General features: G+C 36.4%; 3 protein-coding genes across 13 annotated transcripts; 2 read left to right on the top strand and 1 right to left on the bottom strand.

Moving 5' to 3' along the window:
• Nucleotides 1-1,629: 1,629 nt before the first annotated feature.
• On the top strand, nt 1,630-15,928 carry LOC130745980 (uncharacterized). Of its 10 annotated transcripts, none has more exons than XR_009021970.1 (7): nt 1,630-2,414; nt 2,535-2,617; nt 2,733-2,929; nt 3,514-3,619; nt 7,337-7,491; nt 7,576-7,634; nt 7,768-9,170. XR_009021970.1 is itself a non-coding variant. In XM_057598460.1 (6 exons), exons 1-5 carry the CDS (start codon nt 2,374-2,376, stop codon nt 7,447-7,449), a joined length of 540 nt encoding a protein of 179 aa, XP_057454443.1. In that variant the 5' UTR covers nt 1,630-2,373; the 3' UTR covers nt 7,450-7,491; nt 8,553-9,170. The 10 variants fall into 10 exon arrangements, 6 of the variants coding, with proteins under 6 accessions (XP_057454443.1, XP_057454442.1, XP_057454444.1 ...); XR_009021973.1 differs by lacking the exon at nt 7,576-7,634 and adding an exon at nt 9,698-15,928 and having other exon boundaries at nt 1,631-2,414; nt 7,337-7,381; nt 8,553-8,675; XR_009021972.1 differs by lacking the exon at nt 7,576-7,634 and adding an exon at nt 9,688-15,928 and having other exon boundaries at nt 1,631-2,414; nt 7,337-7,381; nt 8,553-8,675.
• Nucleotides 15,929-16,077: 149 nt separating this feature from the next.
• Nucleotides 16,078-18,361, top strand: LOC130745979 (GDSL esterase/lipase APG). Its single transcript, XM_057598457.1, has 5 exons — nt 16,078-16,380; nt 16,607-16,737; nt 16,820-17,053; nt 17,618-17,873; nt 17,981-18,361. The coding sequence occupies exons 1-5, from the start codon at nt 16,122-16,124 to the stop codon at nt 18,175-18,177; spliced, it is 1,077 nt and encodes a 358-aa protein (XP_057454440.1). The 5' UTR covers nt 16,078-16,121; the 3' UTR covers nt 18,178-18,361.
• Nucleotides 18,362-18,735: 374 nt separating this feature from the next.
• On the bottom strand, nt 18,736-22,303 carry LOC130745978 (protein CHUP1, chloroplastic). Of its 2 annotated transcripts, none has more exons than XM_057598456.1 (5): nt 22,107-22,303; nt 21,633-21,892; nt 21,188-21,261; nt 20,220-20,969; nt 18,736-19,955 (listed from the first exon to the last, which is right to left on the bottom strand). In XM_057598456.1, exons 2-5 carry the CDS (start codon nt 21,811-21,813, stop codon nt 19,074-19,076), a joined length of 1,887 nt encoding a protein of 628 aa, XP_057454439.1. In that variant the 5' UTR covers nt 21,814-21,892; nt 22,107-22,303; the 3' UTR covers nt 18,736-19,073. The 2 variants fall into 2 exon arrangements, with proteins under 2 accessions (XP_057454439.1, XP_057454438.1); XM_057598455.1 differs by lacking the exon at nt 22,107-22,303 and adding an exon at nt 21,969-22,097.
• Between the last annotated feature and the right edge of the window lie 2,285 nt (nt 22,304-24,588).

Raw genomic sequence — 24,588 nt, 5'->3', positions numbered from 1 at the left:
ATTTCCCAAAGTTATACATGTTTACCAGAATTTGTAAAAAAAAATACAAAATAATCTTTCCTGTAATATCAATATCTCCAAAATAATAAAACCTATCAATTGATATTTATCATAACTAGAATTCCAAGAATACATAAATTCCAAATTCAGCACTAAAGTGCAAATTCTTAAATTTAAACAATAAATAACAACTCAAACTGATATCCCTCAAGACTCCCCTATAGCTGCAGAATAACAAAGACCAACAAAGATACCAATATGACCACCTGCCAAAAGAGGCCTATAAACGAAATGAGCCGAATGATCTGAACCTGACAACAATCTGCTACTCAGTTGCCTGAAAATCTGTGGAGGGAAAATAATGAATGGGGTAAGTCACAAAGACTTAGTGAGCAGTCAACAACCCCCATGAACAGGAAGGGGAAACAAACTAGGCACGAGTTTTTCGCTCTCAGCTCAGTATAAACAATTTATATCATCAATAATACCAGTTTAAATCATTTCAACAATGAACTTGACAAAAATCATAAAGTTCATAAATAACCATTTCAAATAAATACAGTTAAAATCATGTCCAGATATGAAAAACATAAAACCAGAAATATAATTAATAGGGTCACACATGTAGAACCATGAGGCGGCTCCATCTCGCTGATAGCCCTCTCCTCCTAAGGGATGGCCTCTCCGATAGGGGTGGCTCCATCTAGCGGATAGCCATTTCCTTTCTCAAGTCACATCGTGTCATCGGGGGAAGCTACATCTCGTTGATAGCCCTTTCCTCTTAAGGATTATCTTACCCAAGAGGCGGCTTCATCTAACGGATAACCCTCTCCACCCGGAATCATGTCATATCTCATCAATCTCATCGGGGGAAGCTTCATCTCGTTGATAGCCCTTTCCGTGCACTGGCGGCTCCATCTAACGGATATCCCTCTCCTCCCGGAATCAAACTAGCTAGGTGCACCTAGGCCGTTACCTCCGCTAACGGCTACGGGGTTCTATCAAGGATCCCCAAAACCATTTTCTCAAATCATATCAAGTCTCATCAACAGTCTCAAAATCAGCTTTCCAATACTCATCAAAGTTTTTCAAAATAACATTCTCAACATCAACTTTTCAATGCTCATAAAAGCTTTTCAAGTTCACAATCTCAATTTCACATAATTTCAAAATTAAACCAATGTCATTCTCTTCTCATATCAACTCATAAAACATACTCAAAATCAGCTTCATAAAATCAGCTTTCAGAGTTCAAGAATGATAGTCAAACATATAAAAGACATGTTTCCCCAATTTAGATAAATAGGCAATATGATAAAGTAATTAAATCAGTTATAAGACTGTTAAAAATATGTCATAGCAGTTGAAAACCATTCACAGTTACGAAGAATCAACACGATTGCTCCCAACAACTTCAGGACTCACGAACGAACCACTAGCCGCGAATCTGAACTACCAAATAATAAATTTCAAACCTTCAGATGCTATTATCTGACGTTATACAACTCATGAGCAACTATGGAATCATCAATTTCGTGCTCAAAGTCCTAAAAATATATTTCTTCTTAATTCTAACATATGCTATAATACTATTTTTAAGCAGTGGGTAATCGGGTATACCTCAACGAAATAGGAAGAACAATTCTGTAGGATTGGGTACTTTTCTCCTTCCTTAGAGCACAAACCCTAAGCCCCCAAAATTATCCCAAAAGCCTTTTCACTTGAATGCCATAATTTTCCTTTATGAGTGGGTATGTCAAATGGGTCTTGATGTGGATTTTCATTGGAAGTGGAAGATGAAATCTACTACATCTTATTCTTGAGTTACTATTCATACGAAACAACCAATGAGCTTCCGCCACCTAGCCTTCTTTTCTTACTTTTTTCTTTTCTTTCCTGGAACGTGGGAGACGACATCGTTTGGCTCTCCATCACTGTTTCTCTCCGTCTCCAAGCAAGCCCAGCTTGATGTGCGTGTTGCCTCTGCCTTTCTGCCCACTTTGTTGTACCTTCATCACCTTTTGTCAGCGTGCGTGCGTTCGTTGGCCTCATCTATTGCGTCATCGCTGCTGGTCGTTTCCGGAAAAGGTGGGAAATAAGCTTCACACGTTTCCAGTGGCTATTGTGAAAGAGATTGATGTTGCCCGCTTCCAGCTGGAGTTGCTTTTCACCAGTACATTGCTCATCTAGATTAGATGTCATCCATTCTTATGAGGACACAGGCCATGCTTTTCCTTTTCCTTCTCATCCAATTTTGCGGATTGGTCAAATACTTCGCCCTCAAAGCTTGCTTTTCCAGATTTTCCGCAATCTTTCACCATCTCCACTCTCCATGCTTTGTTCGTACGAGTAGGTGCTGTCAAGTCTTTGGTGATGTCAAGTTTGGAGCTGAATTTGAAATTCAAATTGCAAAGGTATGGGCTTCAATGTGTTTCTTAAGTTTTGATTCTCTATAAATACTGGTGTTGGTTATTCCCATTCTCATTCTCATTCACATTCACATTCACATTCCCATCCTACATTGCTTTAGAAAGTGTTCATTCTTGCCTCAGAGGTGGAAGAGCCATAGCAACCAGCTTTGGACCCCTTCACTGTCACGCCACCTGCTATGGAACAGGTTCTCATTTATTTTATTCCCGTTTCAAATTACATCAAACTGCACCATATTCTTTGTCAATTCTTTCATACTCCTATCAGTCTCATATTCTCAATTTATTTTTCCTTTTCATTAGGAATTGAATCATTCTCAAAGCTCGGAGATTCTATCTATTTCGAACAGGAAGGGAAAGATCCTGCTCTTTACATCATTCAGTACATATCAAGCTCATGTAATTGGAAATCTGGGGGCATCTTGCTCAATCAGACAGTGGTTCCAGCTTCTTCATGGGATCCTTATCTTTATGTGACATTTACGTTTTCTCCTCATGAGGTACCTATTACATTGTCTTATGGCATCTCATTAAACATCCTAATAAAGCCTAATCTGCCATTATGTCTCTTTTGTCCGCGAACCCCTTCTTTACTTTGGCTTTCATTTTCAAAATATTAGGTCCTTTTCCTACTTCTTTTGATGAAATTACTTTATATAATCTATCATTGTCATCTAAGACATGACAAAGGAAATTTGAGTATAGTTTGTTGGAATCAAGAAGTAGTCCTTTCACATTTCAACCCTCTTAGTTTGGTAACACAAAGTATGCTGGTATAATGCACAATAGGTTACCTTTTAAAAATGCATTATCAATGTAATTATTAATTGAAGATGGGTTCCTAATTGATAACACCAAAGTTGATTATCGCAGCTTGATTATTCGTCAGGACAATTTATTACTCAGATTTATTTTTAAATTTTTAATTGCTAATGATAGGGTACTCTATCTTCTGATTTGCTGCGTGACTTATAATGTTATTTTCTCAAGCTAATTTAGTAACAAACAATGTATGATTTATGAAGTATAAGATCATCTACTTTTTTCTTCCTCAATCTATATTTTCATACCTTTACTTCTGCAGAAAACTGGTACTTTATCTGCATTGAATTTTCGACTACCATCTTGGACTCTTACAGATGGTGCCGAGGGGATATTAAATGGTGAAACTTTATCTCTGCCAACTCCAGGTGTGAATCTCTCTTTAATCCCTTTCTATTTTAAAACATTTAAGATTCCCCTACTTATCGAATCACAGACATAGGTGCATAGATTCTCGAATGTTTAACCACCAAAAAAAAGCTGCTGGGCTATTAAGTTAGGACACATGCACACACACACACTAGAAAACTAAACTATATATTTGTGTAATTTAAAACAGAAAATTTTGACACCTGAAACATAAAAACACTCAGACCATGGCTTCTCCCCTAAAGGGTGTGCTTGGTACAACTAATAGATGGTACATTTTCTATGGAAACAACATCTTGCTCTCGCTACACTCATCAATTCTTGCTAATGTAATTATTTGAAACACCTTAGAGTTCCTGGAAACCTGTTTTATTGTTTGTTTCAAATATGATTTTCTTTTTTATTAGTAAGAGGCGTTTGGCCGTTTTGTGCTTTTTGCTTTTGCAGTCAAGGTTCAAAGAAAGGTGTAGTAGGATGCCAACAGTATTGTTAGATGGATCTAAGATATAGAAGAGAAAACAGGATGTGGTTAGAAAAAAAACAACCGGGGTTTCTTTCTTTTTATCATGTTTTTATGTGTTCCTCTCTCTTCCTTTTTCTCACATGAACCGGTTCATGAGTTAACAAGAGTTTGAACCAGAAAAAATTTCCTTTATCATTTTTCTCACTTGCTTCAGTTAAAGCAGAGTGAATTCTGGTGTTTTTTCCAACCTTTTGTTACACGTCCCTCTTTTCTTCATCCTCCTTCACCTGCTTCTTGCTCCTCTCTTCTTATCCTTCTACAACACTTTTCATTTTCTGATGAAACCCTGATATTATTCAACAGAAAAATGTACAAGAAACAGATGAGTATTCGAGAGACTCATCACTCTCCTAATTCCCAATTCCCAAATGATCCCCAAAGATACTAAACCCTCTTCACACTCCCTTATTTATAGACTAAGCCTTAACTAACTAACTAACTCTATGGGCTAACCCTTAACTAACTAACTGACTCCAAGTACTCATCAATACTCCCCCCTAAACATCCACCTTGTCCTCAAGGTGGGGTAAAAAACAAGCTCCTTGAAACAAAAACATAGAAAAGTAAACAGAGCAGAAAACATGCAAAATTGGGCCAAAGTTGCATTCATAGGCCCACTCGCATTCCTTGGCCAGGTTGTTATTTTTTTTTTTGTGTCACTTCCTGTCAGGCTCAAACTCTTTCAATGAATGGATTGGGCTTGGCCCATTCGGATTGGAGAGGGGTTCAACTGGAGCCTTCTCACTCGAGCCCACTTCCCTCACGTGCCAAGCTTGAACCTCGCAAGGAGTCAACGGCAGATACCCAAACCCGTATCTTCCCCACTTCAGTTTTCTTTCTTCCATCGCCGTAACTGCAAGGTCTGGTGGCTTCGCCGGCGGCCGTAAGGCGGGTTCTGGCGTGCACATGAGCGAGCTTCCCTTCCTTTTCGCCACGCGAACTCCGAACTCGAAGCTACAGCCTCTCCACCCCGCTGTCTCAACCGAATCTGGAGGCTTGGCTGGAGGACGCATGGCCAGGGAGTCTGATCTACAAGGATCGCCGGAAATGAAGCGTGAACCACCACCTCTGCGGTCTGGCGATTCAGTCTCCAGTCGATTGGAAACCATCGACGAGCATGAAACCGAGGTCTGTTTGGAGACCCCCGTCCAACCAAGGAACGTTTTCGGTGGTCGATTGGCGGTTACCAGCGTGCGAAGACATGAATCCGGCGGTTTCCGCGGCGGCCGTCTCTCCCAATCGAACCCTAAATCACTGATTTGGGGCAAAATGATTGGTTGCACCTTCTTCCTCCCATGAACGTTGCAAATCTGCAATTTCTCCATTGAAGAACCTTCCTGTAACCGCTTGATTTTGATTTCCCCTTCGGCGTCGATCTTCTCCCCTTTCGCCGTCAACAAGCAACCACTGAAACCGACCACGACGTCGGATTTACACCGTGACGCCACCACTGTTCGCTCCGCCGCCGCTGCAAAATCCGAGTCTTCCTGCGACGCTTCCATTTCAGAATTCTCCTGCGAATGTGGCATGATCTCTGATTTCGCCAACCCTGAATTGGCCTCAGGTTTAGCTTCCACCGAATCAGTTGTTTCTTCCTCCTCTGAATCTTGGACTGGTTCTGGCATGTACGGTTCCAATTCTGGTTCGAATTTCCTCAACAGAGCCTCCACAAATTCCCACCATGTTGCCTTCTGATTGCGTCTTCTCCAGCAAAACCACCACATGAAAGCTTCACCTGTCAAAGCCTTCTCTGCCTCTGAGAATTTCTCCTCTTCGGATACTCCCTTGTCTTCACAGTGTTGCTCCACCATGATGAGCCATCCATAAGCCTCTCTTCCATCAAACTCTGGAATCTTCTTCTCCATTCTGCTCTTTTCTGGCTACCACAGCTCCAAGATCGGAGCTCTGATACCAATTGATGAAACCCTGATATTATTCAACAGAAAAATGTACAAGAAACAGATGAGTATTCGAGAGACTCATCACTCTCCTAATTCCCAATTCCCAAATGATCCCCAAAGATACTAAACCCTCTTCACACTCCCTTATTTATAGACTAAGCCTTAACTAACTAACTAACTCTATGGGCTAACCCTTAACTAACTAACTGACTCCAAGTACTCATCATTTTCCTGCATATTCTCATCCTTATTCTGCAGAATTTTCATTACCTTAGATTTGATTCATTCTCTAAAACAGCCACATGTATGGTAGAGACTTATTATCTACAGCACTAACACTTGATAACATGCACTTGATAGCACCTAGAGCACTAACACTTGATTAAATCTTATAATTTTTAATTCTTAGATGGCTTCCTTTTTTATTTTTGTAAAGTCTCATTAGAAAGATTGTAATGAATATAGGAATTACATGAACTTATGAAGTTTGTTTTAAATTGACAGATAATAGAACTAACTGATACTCTTTTATACTTTATTAAAAGTAGATAATTGGATTGTTCATTGTTGAATATCCTGTTGACCCCATTTAAAGGAAAATGGAATATCATGACAGAAATATTTCATACAAAAGTAAATGATGACTGATATTTTAATTCTTTTGTGACATGTATATTGGTTGAGTTTTATGTTTATATTGTTTTTTTAATATAAATATCATTTTCCAAAATTGATAGAGGGTGTTGACAGCACCCATTTGCAGACGTTGCTCTTACCTTGGATCTTCAAGATTATTTTTATGGCATCGATCTCTTATATATTTGCTCATTGTCTCTTTGTGGGAATCTTCTTTCCAGATATATAATGGGACTGAGAGTGACATGTACTTATTTCTATTCTTCGTTACTTTCACATCTTTAAGCTAATTATGATTGGGGAATTATTAATGTATTGGTAAAAAGTGTACTTTTACATTTGAGCTATTTAGCCAACACATTTTAGAAGTACAGCCAATTTAAGCAAAGGTTAATGTTATCCAGAATTTTTGTGAAAACAAAAGTTAACATAATTAGTTGCTTTTCCAAACTACAGTCAAAGACATGCTTCAAAATTCAAATAATCCTTTTTCATGCTACATTTGCTACTTAAGATTTGTGCGACATGCTCATATGCTTGCAACCGTTTGTGTCATTAGTTTTCCTAGATTTTTTAATCTCTTTTAAACTTTCTGTTCTTGGCTATTATCATGAATCTGATTTTTTTTAATGGTTGTATTTGCTTCCTTTTATAAGCTGATCTTGGTGGATGGACATGTGTTATTGTGGAGAAATCTTTTGGTAAGGATCTACAATCTGCAGAACTCAGTACTGAGAGTGTAGAGTTGTTTGAGGAGCCACAAATTTAGCGCATTGATCATTAGTTGGGAAAGGAACATGTGCAAAACTCGGTAGTTAATGCATATATACTGATTTTCTTCTGGCTTGATGTATGCATTATGCTTAATCCCTCTTCATTTGACTTATATTGGCAGTTAGTGCTTCGATTTGCAAATGGACTTTTCTTGCTTCTTAGGAACCACAACATGACAATGTACATTTTTTAGACTTTTTTCTTTTTAGTTGCAGTTCCGGGTTTTTTTATCTATGATTCTCATTTTCACGCTTTGGTTTTTGGGTTTTGGTTTTGAAATGGTCATGGCTTTCTTCTTCAATGAGGATGGCAGGAGTACTGCATGGTGAGGAAGGTTAGACTCTTGAGGGAAATTAAGGCCTCACAGCATGGATTATTGGGCAAAGAAAAGATTAGTAACCTTGTACCAGGTATGAAGTACCTGGTGTTCAGGTTGATCCGGTTTTTAAAGGAGTCGATGGTGGAATTAGCAGCTAGGTGAAATTGAATCCTGTTGCAAATTCCAAAGGCTATTTATAAATGGAATTTCCATAGGACCATGAATGTGCCTTTGAGTTCATTGCATTCAAAAGGATACATTTTCAATTTCCATTGATGCACATGCACCAGGCCTATTTTACCTGGGCAATATGAAAGGGAGGTTTTTGGTGGTGGCTGGAGGATGGCAAAGCTAAGGAGCATGGTCTCCACAAAGGAAATATAAACCAGGATGTTGGGGCTCAGCTTAACCGCAATGGTGCTGCCCATGCAAATGACACTGCCACTGTCATTCACATCTTCAATACTTATTTAATAATCATAAATAGTATTATTTATATTTTTGTGCATTAAAATAAATATTAACGTAGTTTTTTTTTATCATTGGTATAGTTTGTGTCTTGCAGCATATTAATAACGTTATTGTAAAATATTTATAATTTATAATTATAATAATATTGTAAAAATTCTATATATGTGTAATGTATTATCTGCACTTATATAGTGGTAAAGAAAACAATTAAAACGAGTTGAGTTTGGAACTCCTGAATTGACTATTGGTATGTAAATTGCTTATTTCATGGCAATTGATCTCATTCTGCTATTTCATTGTGATTGCAGAGTATGGAGTTGATAACTATGACCTTGGAGGATCTAAGCTCTTTGAAAGATAATAAAGTTGTTAACATGGGAAATGATTGTGTTTTCTGCTATATTTTCCCTGGTCAATAAACATATTTGAAGGTATGCTTTTTACCTTTTTATTTCATCGTGCATATGATTTTTGTGGTTAAACATATCTTATTGTTCTCAGCTAATTTTGAAATTAGTGTGCACAAATATAATTACTATATTTTGAGACTAAACCATAGTAGTCAATCCCGGATCGCGGCGCATAGCGGCCGACCCCAAAAGTGGGATAGCGGGATAGCGGATAGCGGGATGACCGCTATTTTGATTTTTCACATATAATATTATATAACTAATATATACATATAATTACTAAAAGAAAGGGAAAAAAAATAGAGGAAAAGAAGAAAAAAACAGAGCAACTCAGAACAGAATAAAGGCCCAAGGGTAAACAGGGGTGGTGGTCGCCGGAGCCTGGACGGTGCTTGTCAGATTGCGCCGTGGCCATGGGTTCTGGACTTCTGGTCGAAGGTGGCTGAGGGGAAGCAAGTCGCACCGGAGAAACGCGTTGAAGAAGGTTGCAGGTTGCAGAGGAAACGCGTAAAGAAAGAAGAAACGCGTGAAGAAGACGAGTGAAACGCACCGTTTCACTTATTAAGAGCGAAATTCCAAAAGTACCCTCAAATTTTAACCTAATTTTACAATTTTGAGGGCAATTTGGGGATTTTCCTTGAACCCGACCCATCTTCAACCTGGAGCACCGCGATTGAACGCGATTTGGACGCGATTTGGCCGCGATTCGCGGCGCGACAGCCGCGACGGCGTTCCGCGACGCGATCGATTCAGAATCGCGGGGAAGGGCCGCGACGCGACGCGACGGCGCGATAGCGCCGCTATTTGAGACTAAACCCCTTTTGCTGCAGCAAAGTTTTTTCAAATTTACAAAATTGGAATGATACCATTTTTCCTATATGCATGAACTAACATGAGTGAATCTGATTTTTTTTGTCCTTGCAAATGTTCTGTCTCATAAGCTTAATCTCATTGATTTTGACTATTTAAACACTCAACTACTATAGTTAATACCCTTTTGTGCTCTAATTACTAATTAGTGAATAATTTGTAGCATGTCTTAGATGCCATTGAGGATGTTTTATACCCCTTTGAAACATATGATGTGAAAACAATTAGAGCAAGCATACCCATATTTCTAATGTTTATGAAGATTAAATCACTTTATGCCAAGTGGGTAATCTCTGGAGAAGGATCTGATGAGATGTTTGGTCGGTATCCGTACTTCCACAAGTCACCTAACAAGGAAGAGTTTCACACAGAAGTATGTCACAAGGTCATGGACTTAACATGTTCTTTACTGAAATTTCGTGCAACACATTTAGGCAGAAAGAAAAATTCAATGATTTTATACTTTTGAAGGTTACTTTGGTAGCGAATGTATACTTTGGTCATGACACATGTTTTTTCAATAAAAGGAATTGTATAAAATTTTTGGGTGGAACTTAGAAGTATGTAGAGAACTGCAATGATATCTATTTCTTATTTTTAATGCAAAATTGGTTTATTCAAAAGGAACACATTCACAGCAATAGTGAAACCAAATTTCCTCTTTGGTTGTTACAGCTTTTATGTTGTTTCTTTACCACCAAATTGTTGTGTCCCACCGTTTTAATAAAATAATAAAAGATGTTTCACACATTCCGTATGTTCGTATGGTTCTATACTTAGCATTCTACTCAAAAAAGTTTTTTCACACACCCATATGTTCGTATGTTAGTAAGAACTTTATCTTTAAGGAAGTTTTCTAAAATATTTACATCATCAATTAGTTTGTATGATTTCCTAACTTTTTTTCGATAAGGTGGGTACTAATTCAATTAACCAGCATTTGAGCAACATATTATATACTTTATTCATACCTTTTTGTACGAATTATTTATTTATCTTTTATATGTAAAATTGCGTTGGAAATCACAGCCAAAAGCTCCATACTAACCGTAAAAGGCGAACCAAACCTAATATTGCACAATTATCCAATTAATATTTATAAGTAAGATGAAAGGGAAGATAATAATAACACTGAAAATTGTATGTTTTAGTAAATATATCATTCTATTGCTCCATATATATCAAATACTCAATGATTATAAATAACAATTGATTCTTAAACACATAGAGGTTAAACATAGCGGCGGTTGCAATCAATGCTAAACCAACAAATTGACAGACGCTAAACGAGCGAATTTTTGTAGTGGCGCTTATGATGTGTTTCACAATGTAGTAGCTCCATATATATCCAAAAACCATCTCCTACCGGTCATCCCTAATTGGCCCAATAACTTTTATTTCATGTTATAGTTTTTTGTGACTTTACTTGACATGTACATCCAATATTGTGCATAACAACAATCATATAGAGGGTGTAGCTATTACAAACTTGAAAACTATATATCCAAGTAATCTCCACTCAGTTCAAAAAAAAAAAGTAATCTCCACACCGAAAGTGAGATGTATAAACATCTATAGAAAATAATTACAATCAATAACTACGTCATTGCAGTATTCCATATATATCAATACTCATCTAAACTCAATCATAATAATTAGTAGTTAATTCAAACGAAAATTCCCCGTGCATCGCACGGGTAAACGGGCTAAAAACTAGTTGGTTAGAAGGGAAGGAATCAGAAGCTGCTGCGTGAAGGGAGAAGAAATTCTCATGGAAGAGAAAAGACAGAGCACGGTTTTTTTTCTGAAACAATTGGGAATGGGTATTGTGCAACGTGGGTTTGAGAGTGAGTAGGTTTAGTAAATCTGAATCTGTTTTTATTTTTATTTTTGTTATATATATATATATATATATATATTTTTTAAAACTTCAGAGGTGGGTAACGTGGTTACTGTTTCTCTCCATTTTACTTTTCTTTCCTTGCCTTATCATTTATATATAATAATGATGATAATAATCATAGTAACTATAATAATTAATACCATAACTCAATTAAACGAGTCGTTTCACCAGCATGGACTTCAAGTTCTCTTCTCTTCTGGACAAATTGGAACTCCTTTTAGTTCAGGAAAAACCAACCCCGCGTAATCCCCCACCAGGCTATGTTGGCAGCCCCCTCCTAGTTTTTACCCATATTCCTTTTCTCCATTATCCAAAACCCTAAAACTTCAACTCAACTCCTTTGATGGTTCTAGTTCTCTTGATTGAGTATTTCCAGCAGGGCGGTTTCAAGGCCCGGCAAGCCTGGGCACTTGCCCGGGCTGCCTTTCAAAAAGAACAAAAACTAATTTGGGCCGCAGGCCCTTTTTGAACTGATTTGGGTAAAAAAAGAGATTGTCTCCGACGAAGGCCACCGAATTCGAGTCACTTCCTCACTCACTCTTGATTCCATTCCATTCTCTCACCTTTGCATTTCGAGGATCTTCTGCTTGTGGTTGTCGTTGCCGGATCATTCGATTCGGTAATTTTTTTTCTTTCGTGTTCAAATGCGTCCAAACCTGAATTCACTTCATTCGTATTTTGAGACCAATTTCTAGGGTTTAACTCATTTATCTTGTGATTGTGCTTTGAATGCTCTAATTCCAGATCAGCCCGAAAAACCATGTTGTTCTTGAGCCTTTATATATCAATTGCATCATGTATTGGTTTTTTTTTTTATAGGAAAATGTTCGTTGTTAGAAATGTTAGTAAATTAGTCGTCCTCAGGGTTCGAACCCTGACCCATCACTCTTCATCCCACCAACCCTTATGTCCCGAGCTCTTACCACTTGAGTTATCATTCGGGGACAACATCATTTATTGGTTAACTATAAGAATTTTCATTCCAGTAAGTTAGAAAGAGGGTAGATTTGGCGTTTGGTACTTGTTTTTGGGGAAGAAAACGACCATGTCAGTGCCTGGTGTTTTCAATTGTGATCTTTTCATAAATTTGGAAGGCAGTAGCAATTCAATGGTAAAAAAATCCTCTGCTGCACTGCATATGTTAATAAATTATCTGTCAGATTTGTAGTGATTAATCTTCCTCCTTGTCATAAATAATTTGATATTACCTCTATCATTTGTCACTTTTCTCATTTTCTTGTTGAAGTTGTGCACCTTGAATGGTTTTCATTCAGTCAGATGACCAAAATGAAAGGTTTTGTTTGGGTACTTTGGGTTTATCATGTGGAAATTCTTGTTGGTTGCTTATAGTTGTAGCAATTGGGTAGTGAGAAATAGTTATATAGCAACTCGACCCTTTTCTTGTATGAGGTCAAAGCTGAGGATCAATCCCCACCTTTACTCCAGCAAGGGACTAAAGCCATATTTATGGCAAAGATTTGGGACTAAAAACTGGATTAAGCCAATACTCAATTAGCTGGCTAAAGGTCCAACCTAACTTATCAGATATTTTCCGTGAACAGACATGAAACCGAACTGAATAGAGCCAGACATTATCCTTCATGTGTCCGGTGAATGCAAACCTAGTAATTAAATGCTGATGGCAACTGGGACCAACTTCATTTTCGAGATTGGAGGTCTGATCAGATGGTCCAACACTAGAAATTGAAATCACTAATTTTTTAAAATCATATATGACCAGGTACAGAGTTGGTTCTGCTTGTGACTGAATGACTTCTTTGTAATCAATCTTACTGTTAATGCTAATGATTCACATGTAAGTTAAGTGCGGTAATAGATTTTAAAATTTAAGATAACCTTGACATATAAAAAAATGCATCCATCTCTTTTATGTGAGAGTGAGATAAGAAGCAAATTAATCATGATCACACGTGTATATATGAATGATAACAATACAAGAAAAATGTCCAATAGTTTCCGCTAGCCAATTTAGCGGCGGTTTAGCGTTGATGTTGGAACTGCTGTTAAACAACTCAAAACTAACATGTAACGTTGGCCATGTGTTGAAGCTAGGAATGATTTGGGATTTGTTAAAGTTGTCGTGTTATGAAGAAGTGGTCACGACTTGGTGGATTTAGAGGGCAAGGAATAATTGTTGTATGGAGAATTTAGCTACGCGGGAGAAAGAGACAATGGTGTGCGTCATGTCTTTGAAACATGGATTAGAAGATGTAGGCTAATCGAGTAGTTAGTGCAAATGGAGTAGATTGGTAAAATGGCTAGGGCTTGACCAGAGACGGATTCAACTACAACACTGAGGGCATTTGCCCTCACTTAGTTTTGAAAAGAATCATTAGAAAAAAAAAATTGAGTAGTAAAAGTATGTGATTTTTTATGGTTTTTTTTGTAAAAAAATGCTCTTACTTGTATTCCACATTGATAAATGTCCTCATTTATATTCCATATTGCAAAATGCTCTCACTTGAGTAGTAAAGTATGTGGTTTATTATGATTTCTTTAGTAAAAAATGTCTCACTTGTGTACCTTTTTTTGGTAAAAGATGCACTTACTTCTAATAGTATCTATTAAAAAAAATTATACAAATTTATAGGTATATATTGCCCTCACGACATCAAATTTCTGGATTCGTCACTGCGCTTGACACTAGGTATATTGCTCCTAATGTTGATGGTATTGTGACTATTGATCCAGTGACTCAATGAGGTTTGAGTTTGGAGGGTGCTTCCTAAATAGAGAGGGGGAGTGGCTTGGGAGTTGGGACCTTCCATGATTTTTTGGTGCCTCAGACATCTTGCATATGGAGCTATTTTCCATGTGCTTGTTCTTGTCTAGAATAAGGGGTACTAACAGTACCTATGTGGTTTCTATGATTCGTTACATGCCGCCTCTCTTGTGAAAAATGTTTCTAATAGTTGCCATAAATATGACTCAGTTATTTGGAATATTAAGGACCTGATAGCAAGACAATGAAATGTCACTGTTTCTCCTATCCTTCGGGAAGGAAATAGTTGTGCTGATTTCTTAGCCAAGCTTGAAGTGCAAAAGGGTGAGGGGTTTGTCTTTCTTCACGATCCTCCTAGTGAGCTAGATGGAAGTCTTGAGACAGGGATTTTGCTCAGAGTTAGTGTTTCTACGTAGTTTTTGTTTTTATTTTGTTTCGGGGCTTGGGCGTAGCCCTGCTCTTGAAAAAGAAAAAAACCAGTCGTTACTTTTCCCCCTTTGAAGGTGTAAAATAATTTATTTGAACACGAGCTCATTTCTACCAGCCCAAATTAGTTGATCAAGTGAACATTCATCAACAAACAACTTATTATCAACTTCTTCTACTTTTGCATCTGATAACTTGTTGAGAAAATCAAGTGTGAGTTTGAAATCTCAAATGGATCAAAGTGAGAGGGTTAAAGGGTATATAAGTGATAAGATCCCAATTCCTTAAGATTTTGGATAAAGATGTGATGTCAGTTTCTTAATGGTCTTCTTTATTAGCCCAGTGTGGTGTGTAGAGAGATCTCTCATGCAGCCATACCCCTTCGTGACGCAACAAGCCCAACTAAGTAGGTACGGGCATAAATTAAGTTACTACTCTTGCAGTTGTGGGTCATTGAGGGTTAGCTCAAGTGGTAAGAGTCACGAAACATAAGGGTTGGGTGGGCTGAAGGATGAAGGGTCCAGGGTTCGAACCCTGAGGAGAGACTAATTTACTAACATTACTAACAACAAACATTTGCCTATAAAAAAAAATACTCTTGTGTGGGGGGTCGTCTTTCTTTTATGCTGGTTAGACATATTGCATGAGATGACGACTTCTTAATTCTTATGGTCATAGATAGAGAAATAAATAGTGACTGTTAAATTTAAGTATTCAAGATTAAAATACATGGTCAATACTTTATATACCCTGTTCATGCCAACTTGAAGCCAACACGTACTCAACCTTTATAATACTCCCTCCGTTCCTGATCTTTTGTTGTTTAAGGTTATGCACATTGTTTAAGAGTGCAATTATTGATATATTTGCTGACATAAACACCCCTATTTAATGTTGAGTTAGAGTGAAGAGAGAGAATGATAGTTATTGGTTAAAAAATTTGTTATTGTTTTGATTGGTGAAAATAAGTGGTGGTAGGTGAGAAATATAATATTAAATGAGGGTAAACATGGAATAAATTGAGAAAAAATGCATTGGATTTGTAAAACAACAAAAGTTTTGGAATTTAGGCCAAAAGTTAAAACAACAAAAGATTAGAAACGGAGGGGGTATGCAACAACCGAAATAACTCATGCACATGCTCCTCTGTCATAAAGATTGCTATATATGCCACCTTCTCCACATAATCTCAACTACTTAGCTCCACTACACTAAATGAATATAGACCAAAGTCACACAATACAGTTGATACGAGAGTGATTGATTGGTTAAGTAAACAGAAAAATCGGATACCAAACTTAAACAGATCAATGGTTTTAAGCATTTTGTTAACAAGAAGAGAGACAAGTGCCAAAAGTATCAGTGGAGGGAGGGTAAGCATGTGTAAGTTGTAACCACTCTACGCGTTCACATTTAATAGCCATGCCTAACTTCCACCCTCCCTCTTCAATAGGGGGGTCTTTGAGACTTTGTCGGTTGCCATATAAGTTCTCACACACTGAAGAAAGCTTCCAAAAGTAGTACAATGATGAACAAGAACATGAATAGCAGAGATGCACTTGTTCTTCTACTCTCTGCATTTGTCTTTCTCACTTGTGGTGGGAATGCACAGGATACACTTGTACCAGCAATCATGACATTTGGTGACTCTGCTGTTGATGTTGGAAACAATGACTATCTTCCCACAATTTACAAGGCTAATTACCCTCCTTATGGGAGGGACTTTGTTACACACCAACCTACTGGGAGGTTTTGCAATGGGAAGTTAGCTACTGATATAACTGGTAAGGGATAGAGATTAAATAGTTAGGGTAGATGTTCCATATATAGTTATATACTCATGCATTTAGTAGTATCTTTGGATGAACTTTTCTTTCATCATAATCAATTTTGAAACCCATAAATTACTCATAGAAACATTTTTCCATATCTGATTCTCACTTTAAAATAATTTGTAGAAGGATTTCCAAGCATGCTAGTTTCATTGTTGTTTAATGTTTTCTTTTGCAGCTGAAACACTGGGTTTTAAGAGCTTTGCACCTGCATATCTTAGTCCACAGGCATCAGGGAAGAACCTCCTTATTGGAGCAAACTTTGCTTCAGCTGCTTCTGGTTATGATGAAAAGGCTGCTATGTTGAATGTAAGTTTGAAATAAACAAATTTACATGTAAGACAATAAAAAATCTATTTTTATAACACACTCTTTTTCCCCTTTTTGGCAGCATGCAATTCCATTGTCTCAACAGTTAGATTATTTCAAGGAATATCAAAGCAAGCTAGCCAAGGTAGCTGGCAGTAAAAAGGCAGCCTCAATTGTTAAGGATGCATTGTACTTATTGAGTGCTGGCAGCAGTGACTTTGTACAAAACTATTACATCAATCCTTGGATCAACAAAGTCATCACTATTGATCAGTATTCATCTTACCTGGTGGATTCATTCACAACCTTTATTAAGGTATTCTGTTATTGCTATTTTGTAAAGGACAAAACTTAGGCACAATTTTGTAATGGACAAAACTATCCAATTACAATATGACACGAGTTAGAAAATGAGAAGGGAAGTTATAAAATATTAAGAAAGTGAGTGACAGGCTGAGTTTTTCATTGGAAAACAACACCTCTGGTATGTGTAGAATTGTATGCAAGTTGTCCTTTTGTAAGTCTTTTGTAGTTATTTGGCCACTAATAGAGTATGGCCCCGTTTGGAAAAACAGCTTAATTAAGCACTTATAGTCATAAGCGCTTATGACATAAGCGCTTATGACATAAGCGCTTATTCATAAGTTATTTTTGAAAATTTATTGAAATAAATTAAAAATAAGTTGTATATAAGCATAAGTTGTTTTTCATAAGCTATCTTGAGTAGCTTATGAAAATAGCTTATGGCAGGTCATAAGCTGTTTGCATAAGCCCTCCCATACACTGGCATAAGAGCTTATGCTGTCAGATAAGCTCAAATAAGCTCTTCCAAACTGGGCCTATGTTGTTTACTAATTTATGGTTCTTTGTTTGGACACAGGGCTTGTATGGATTAGGAGCAAGGAAAATTGGAGTGACTTCACTCCCACCATTGGGTTGTCTACCTGCTGCAAGGACCTTATTTGGTTTCCATGAGAATGGTTGTGTCTCAAGATTCAACACTGATGCCCAAGCATTTAACAAAAAGATCAACTCAGCTGCAGCAAAACTCCAAAAACAACATCCTGGTCTTAAGATTGTGATTTTTGATATTTACAAGCCTCTCTATGACCTTGTTCAGACCCCTTCAAATTTTGGTATAAAAATACTTTGACTAAAACAAGATCAACATTATGACATTCATCTCTTGCAATAAAATGAGGTTGTTTGATCTTCTAACCTTTCTTATGATGTTATTCAATAGGCTTTGCAGAGGCAAGGAGAGGTTGCTGTGGTACAGGGACTGTAGAGACGACATCCTTGTTGTGCAATCCAAAATCAATAGGAACTTGTTCTAATGCAACACAATATGTGTTTTGGGACAGTGTCCATCCTTCAGAAGCTGCCAACCAAGTTCTAGCTGATGCACTGATTTTACAAGGAATAGCTCTTATAGGATAAGGACTCATTGTTATTTATCTCTGTTATAACCACAGATCGTGGAAGTGATGCCAAAGTTTCCTGTTTTTCTGGACTCTGGAAAGATCTGTATTCTATCTATTTTTAAGCCTTGTGAAGTTTCAGATGAACTTGATTGTAAAACATTTTATTATATAAAAGAAAGAGTACTGCTTATTATTTACAAGTGCATCGTTCTATTTTAGGTAGGTAGTTTGGACAGCCATTTATGAAATATAGTGATAAGAGCATCACCATATAAGGAAAGTAAGAGGAATCACTAGAAGTTAATAGTACATTTGGTTTCATGTTTGAAAGTATTAATTGATTCTCCACAGGCAAAATCAATTTTTGGTTATTTATAGCATCTTTTGATTTGCTCCTCTTTCCTCATAATTAATTATGAAGCTATTCACATAAGCTTCTCCCTGAATTGACTTTGGCTTTAACAGTGGAATTTTGGCTTTCACAATTGATTCTATATCCAAAATCAAACTAAAATTTCTTGTTTCTGTGAAGAACATAATCAATTATGATATTTCAAAATTGGATTTCATAACATTATCCAACAAAAATTACTTTTCTCATAAATGTATCCAAATGAATATTGTTTTACTTTCAACCCATTTTCACTGTAATCAATTTTATCCACAATCAACTCAGACGATGTCCAAACACGCACTAAAATGTTGCAATAACTCTGAACTGAATTATTACTGAGAAATCCTTACCAGGGATTTGAAGTGCATCCTTATTTAATACACTGTAGTTAATACCAGTGTCTGATATCTGAACAGCTCCTAACAACTAATATGGTATATCAGGACTGACTACTGGATAACCTGCTAAACTGTAATATTCCCAGTTCAAAATGGTAAAATCTCAGTGTAGCTAACAAGTTAAAATGAACTAAATGATGCTGTTCTTCGATGTATCTTATGTTTTGGAGTCCCACTAGAGTCCTTTAAAGCTTCAGCATATTTCACCAAATTAGAATTGTCTGAGCGAGAGGAATCTGAGAAAGAATTTACTGAGCTTTTTAAATCTCCTGAACCCCTTTTGCTTGGAGTGAAATTCCTTGAGCTTCCTGAGGCAAGGACATCTGGATTTCTCCTAATTTCATCTTTCAAACTCATCGTACGGCTCAAATCTAAGGAAGTTCTAGATATGCCAGAGGGAGTTGCAAACTCGCTAATACTCCGACGACGACCCTCAGCTCTACTAGTATCATTCCCAGTTGATATACTAAATCTGAAATTTGGAGTGTTGCTATCTTCTTGAGATACATATTTTTCTTGAGATGTAACTCGACTACGGTTATGATGGTTATCTTTGCCTTGTATCAGCCTCATAAGCTTGCTGAAAATCTTGGATTTACTTGTGGTGTTGTTAACTCTGGCATCAGATGAATTCTCAAGAGGAGAATAATCATCACATTCACCAGAGTCTTCTAGAAAAGAAGCCTGGGAGGAGGACCATTGGTCAGAATCAAAATCAGAAAGGCTCCTTCTCCCTTCAGTGTTATTTGCATATTCAACTATGAGCTGCTTGGCTTTCTTCTCAGATGTAGGGCTTAAACTCTTACTCAAGTCCCTCGCGACGGTTTTACCAGGAGGCGGTTGATAGTTTCGCATCTCATGCCTTAAGCAAGCATTTATCCACCTCAAGTAGACTAACTCTTCAACATCTGAGCATCGATCGGCTTGTAGTTGCTCAACTTCCTTCGTCAAGCCCTCATTCTCTAGTCTAAGACGCTCGCCTTCTTCCCTCAAAGCATCTGCCTGCATCCAAAAACATGAGGTGAAATTGATTTTGACAAATAGTTATGCTGTATGTTTGGAAATTCTTCTATAATTAATTCTAAAGTCACACAAAATCAATTCTGGGGAGAAGCTTCTGACTTCTGCTGAGTAGCTTCTGGGTGCCAGAATATTGATTCTGAAGAAAGAGAAGATGATCCAAACATGTATTTTTTTTTTTTGAAACTAATGATCCAAACATGTATTTAATAAAAGGAAAAGAGTCATTGGTTATAATCTTATTACCTCTGGATCTTCCAGAACAGCATTGGCAAGGATCTGAGTAGAGTCCAACCTTCTAGCTAAGTCAGAATTGTCCATCTGCAGTCTCAAATTAGTTTTCCGCAACTGTTCTGCCTCGGCCTCAAGATCCTTTAGCCTTCTCAGCTTGGTTTCAATTTCTTGATCACTAGCAGTAGCTTGGCTTTCCAGGTCTTGCAACTTGGAAACTCTTTGTTTAAGATTTATGATTTGCTCCTTGTTCTGTTCAGCTTCATGCCTGATTTTCCTCTTCAAAAACTTGACTTTGGTTTTAGCAGCATCAAGCTCAGCCAGTACTTTTGCATGATCAGCCACCTGTTCTGCTAACCTCCAATTCTCGGACTGCAAGGTCTCAACCTTGAGATTGAACATCTTTGCCTCCATGTTACTTATCTTCAATCTGTTTTGGAGCTCCATGACAACTGTTTCTTGCTCTTTGAGACCGCAGTATTCAAGAAGTTGAACCTCGAGGCTTCGTTCCCTCTCCTGAAGCATTCTGATCATGTTCCTGAGCTGCCAGATCTCTTGCTCATAGTCATCCTTCTCAAGACTTGCATATGCTACAGGAGGTCCAACTTTCTTAAAAGAATTTCCTGCAACTCCGAACTCTGCATCCTTCATAACATCATTGAATTCAGGTAGAAGGAACTCATCTTCCTCTCCACTTTGCTTAGTTCTTGGAGAGAGACAACGTTGAGAATTTTTACCAACCCCCTTCTTGATGCATGCTTCCTCCTGGTACAAAATAAATGTAATAACCTCGTTTAAGTTGAATGAAAGAAATCTAAACAATTTTTACCAATTATCAATGTCTATTTGATTTTTCCAATTACTGATTACAAACACAAGACTATCTAGATTTCTAAATGTAAAAATGAATGCAAAATTACACTCAACCTAGCAACTACAAAAAACACACACAATTATAAGCTCTTCTCATGTAATTAACTTACAGTGTCCAAAAAATTTCCCTCTGAAAGATTGCTGCAAGATGCTACTCTTCTACCTCCTCCTTCGTTCCCATGTCCTGAGAAAGACATCATACATGCAAAAAATATCACCTTAGATAGTTAGATTCATTGTTCAAAAGAAGAGAATAACAAAAGCTAAGCCTTGTTTGGAAGAGCTTATTTGAGTTATTCTCATAGTATAAGCAACTTATGCAAGTGTTGGTGAGAGTTTCCCTAAATTTCTTATGGTCTACCCATATGCTGTTTTGAGTTTATTTTCATAAGATGTTCAAATTAGCTTATGAATAAGAACTTATGCTTAACTATAACATAAGTTAAGCTTTATTCATTAAGTTTCTCAAACTCGCACATGAATAAACGTTTAATGAAGCTGTTTACCCGCACACCCTGAAGCTAGAGAAAATTTTGATACGGTGAGAAAACAAACCTTGAGGGTGTCCCCTAGGGGATGAAGCAGAAGCCTTGATTCTTTTTGTTCTGAGGTGAGAGTAGAGAAATCCAGCAAAGGTAAGAGCCAAAGCCAAACCACATTTCAGCAGAATAGGCTTCATGCGCTTCTCTTCTCTGCCAAATAATTTTAAAAACCTTCTAATAATTCTTTTCTCCATGATGATATATACAGGTAGAGATCAATTATGTCCTCTTCATGCCCCCAAAGAAAACTCAAGACCCATTTCGACTTCATGCCTATCAACATTCAACACAAAACCATGATCAAACGAAAAACATGAACATTTAAAAAAATAATGAGCTAGCAAAATACCTAAACAACCAACGTGCAATAACATTAAAAAAATGCAAAAAAACTGAAGAAACCAAGCCTCTCTGTTTCATGTTATTGAAGGGGTGGAATAATAATCGAAACATTGCATTTATAAGAGCATGATGAAACGTCTCGTACCATTGCGTTTCCATGTTGTTGTCTTTTGGGAAAGTTTTCAACATGCGTATGTGATTGTCTCTTTCAGGAATAAAAGAACAAAGGGGTATAAACGCAACCTCCAAAGAAAAAGAATACCAACATGTCGTTATCAACAAACACAGCCCCGTTGGTTTTTGTCTTACGTTAATGGTGCAGAATCTAAGCATGAAATTATGAACAATGGGAAAATTATGGTTAAGGATGAAGATTCTGGTTGCACTACTGAGTTAGCGACCAATGAAAAAAGGGAAATCTAGAACAACATGCGAATTGTTGGGAAAATTAGATAACTAATCTTATTTATTTATCCATCTTATCTTTTTTTTTGGGTGAAATTTATCCATCTTTATCTTAGTTGTTTACTTGTTTTTTTTTGTTACAGTTGTTTACTTGTTTAATTATGGAGCTAAGTTGAGGTGTATGTGATAAATAAATAAAATAGTAAACCCCTTCAAAAAAAATAGTAAACGGAGGGGCCTGATTAAGTGCCTTTTCAATTCTTTTGCATCTTCCTTCCCATTCTGGTTTTTTTGTTGTATTAAATAAATTGTTATGCAATTTCGATCACGTGCGGTGAATATTAAAAATCTCTCAATGATGTAGTTCTTATAAATCAAATTGTCGATATAAGGGTTCAAATAACCACCTTTTTCAATCGGACGGCCGACATGTTAGGTCTTTCCATTCTAATTTGCTTTCATTACACATATTTCTTTTTTTTTTACATCGGAAAGATAAATTACACCATCTAAGGATTGATCTTGGACCTTCCCCACACATATGTTTCACTCAACCCTTATCACTTGAGTTATCATTTGGGGATTTAGTGTTTTATTTTTTTATTACAGCTTTTTTGAAAATTGTTTTTTTTTAAGCTGAAATTTTTTAAAAACATGTTTGTCACAATTTCTTTCCTAAAAATGTTCTTCAAAACATATCTTATTTTTCAGTTTTAAAAATTAAAATATCAGGCTCAAATATTTTTTTCATGTTTTTAACTTTCAAATTACAATTTTTTTTATTTTGAAAAACATCTCATTCTAACAATTTTTTTCTTCTTTTTTCAGAAATGGTTTTCAAAAACAATTCCTAAAAATTGCTTTCAAGTATACAGAAAACCAAAGTAAAAACTCAAAATTATATCCACTAGTTTTAAATGTAACATATATTATATATATTAATATTAATTTGAAGACATGTATTAAACTAACTTTTGGAGTGAACCAAAACTAGTAAACAATTATATTACTATATTGATTTTTAAACCAATATTTAAATTTACCAATATAAAGACACAAGTACATTATTAACTTTTAACCATTAATTTTTTGCTAATAATTTTTTTAAATAATTTTATTTTGGAGAACTCAAACCTCGTACTTGTATCCCCACCATATAATTCACAGAAAAATCTACAAAACTCTTGTTGTATGTCCTTCCCTCATTCAAATATTAACACATGTTAGAGTATTCAATATTAGCTAGATGCATTTAAAATTGCTTTTTTTTTTAAGACAGGTATCCTCCTTCTTCGGAGGCAATCATGTTCGAGTCGGAAACATTCACATCATGGTGAAACTAACTCTACCAACTATGATTTTTTCCAGATTCACATGTTTGGTGGTAAATAAAATGAAAATATTGTGAATTTGTTTTTCTCTCAAGTCTCAACTTACAGTGAATACTCATTCTCTGAATATTGAGAGATATTGTTATATTTATACGAAATAATAAATTTAGTGATTTTTGTGGATAAGCAAAATTCTATTGAATGAAAGTATAATGGGTACTTCAATCCAATATTTTAATATTTTTTCACTAAGTCTCAACCTAGTGATGATTTTATGTGTTGAGAGACTTCAGTAAATAATTTTCTCTCAAATACTTTTTCCTTTAAAAAATAATATGGTGGCGTGTAAGTTTTGAAAAACTAATATGATGACACAGGTTGGCCAACGTGAATTGAATTAGATGTATGCATTGAATGTAATTTTGCAAGATGATGCTTTCATTTTTTATTGTGATGATGACGAAACTTCCCTTGCTCCCACTTGTTTCCGTTTCATTCTGAATTTCTGATAATGTGTCGGTAAATATGATCTATGAAGTTGTACTAAGTTCCTAAATCAATTTTTTGTTGCATCAATTTTGGTGCATCTAGGCCTTTCACTTCGGGTTGGGGTCATTTCATTATTAATGTGGAAGCTTTAGATATTATTTGAAATAATTGTATTCTGCCCACAATTCGGTTTGGATCAATTCATTTTTTAGTTTAATTTTGATGTACCGACGGTGTAAAGTTTTTTTACACCGTCAATCAATCAGATTTCAAGGATGTGACATGTCAATTAAAGAAATTAAATGAAAAGAGAGATTTTCTCACATCCTTGAAATCTGATTGGTTGACGGTGTAAAAAAACTTTACACCGTCGGTGCATCAAACTTTTTCTCTTCATTTTTT

The sequence above is a fragment of the Lotus japonicus genome, chromosome 3, assembly GCF_012489685.1.
Source record: "Lotus japonicus ecotype B-129 chromosome 3, LjGifu_v1.2".
NCBI classification, from domain to species: Eukaryota; Viridiplantae; Streptophyta; class Magnoliopsida; order Fabales; family Fabaceae; genus Lotus; species Lotus japonicus.
This window is presented reverse-complemented; position numbering and strand designations above follow the sequence as displayed.

Excerpts from the sequence above, each read along its gene's own strand:
- LOC130745978 (XM_057598456.1), bottom strand. The coding sequence starts at position 21,813 with ATGGAGAAAAGAATTATTAGAAGGTTTTTAAAATTATTTGGCAGAGAA. Across the intron at positions 21,262-21,632 it reads CCCTAGGGGACACCCTCAAG|GACATGGGAACGAAGGAGGA; the intron begins GTTTGTTTTCTC and ends TGTCTTTCTCAG. Across the intron at positions 20,970-21,187 it reads AGGGAAATTTTTTGGACACT|GAGGAAGCATGCATCAAGAA; the intron begins GTAAGTTAATTA and ends ATTTTGTACCAG.
- LOC130745979 (XM_057598457.1), top strand. The coding sequence starts at position 16,122 with ATGATGAACAAGAACATGAATAGCAGAGATGCACTTGTTCTTCTACTC. Across the intron at positions 17,054-17,617 it reads CATTCACAACCTTTATTAAG|GGCTTGTATGGATTAGGAGC; the intron begins GTATTCTGTTAT and ends GTTTGGACACAG. Across the intron at positions 17,874-17,980 it reads TCAGACCCCTTCAAATTTTG|GCTTTGCAGAGGCAAGGAGA; the intron begins GTATAAAAATAC and ends GTTATTCAATAG.
- LOC130745980 (XM_057598460.1), top strand. The coding sequence starts at position 2,374 with ATGTCAAGTTTGGAGCTGAATTTGAAATTCAAATTGCAAAG. Across the intron at positions 2,930-3,513 it reads TTACGTTTTCTCCTCATGAG|AAAACTGGTACTTTATCTGC; the intron begins GTACCTATTACA and ends TTACTTCTGCAG. Across the intron at positions 3,620-7,336 it reads TTTATCTCTGCCAACTCCAG|CTGATCTTGGTGGATGGACA; the intron begins GTGTGAATCTCT and ends TCCTTTTATAAG.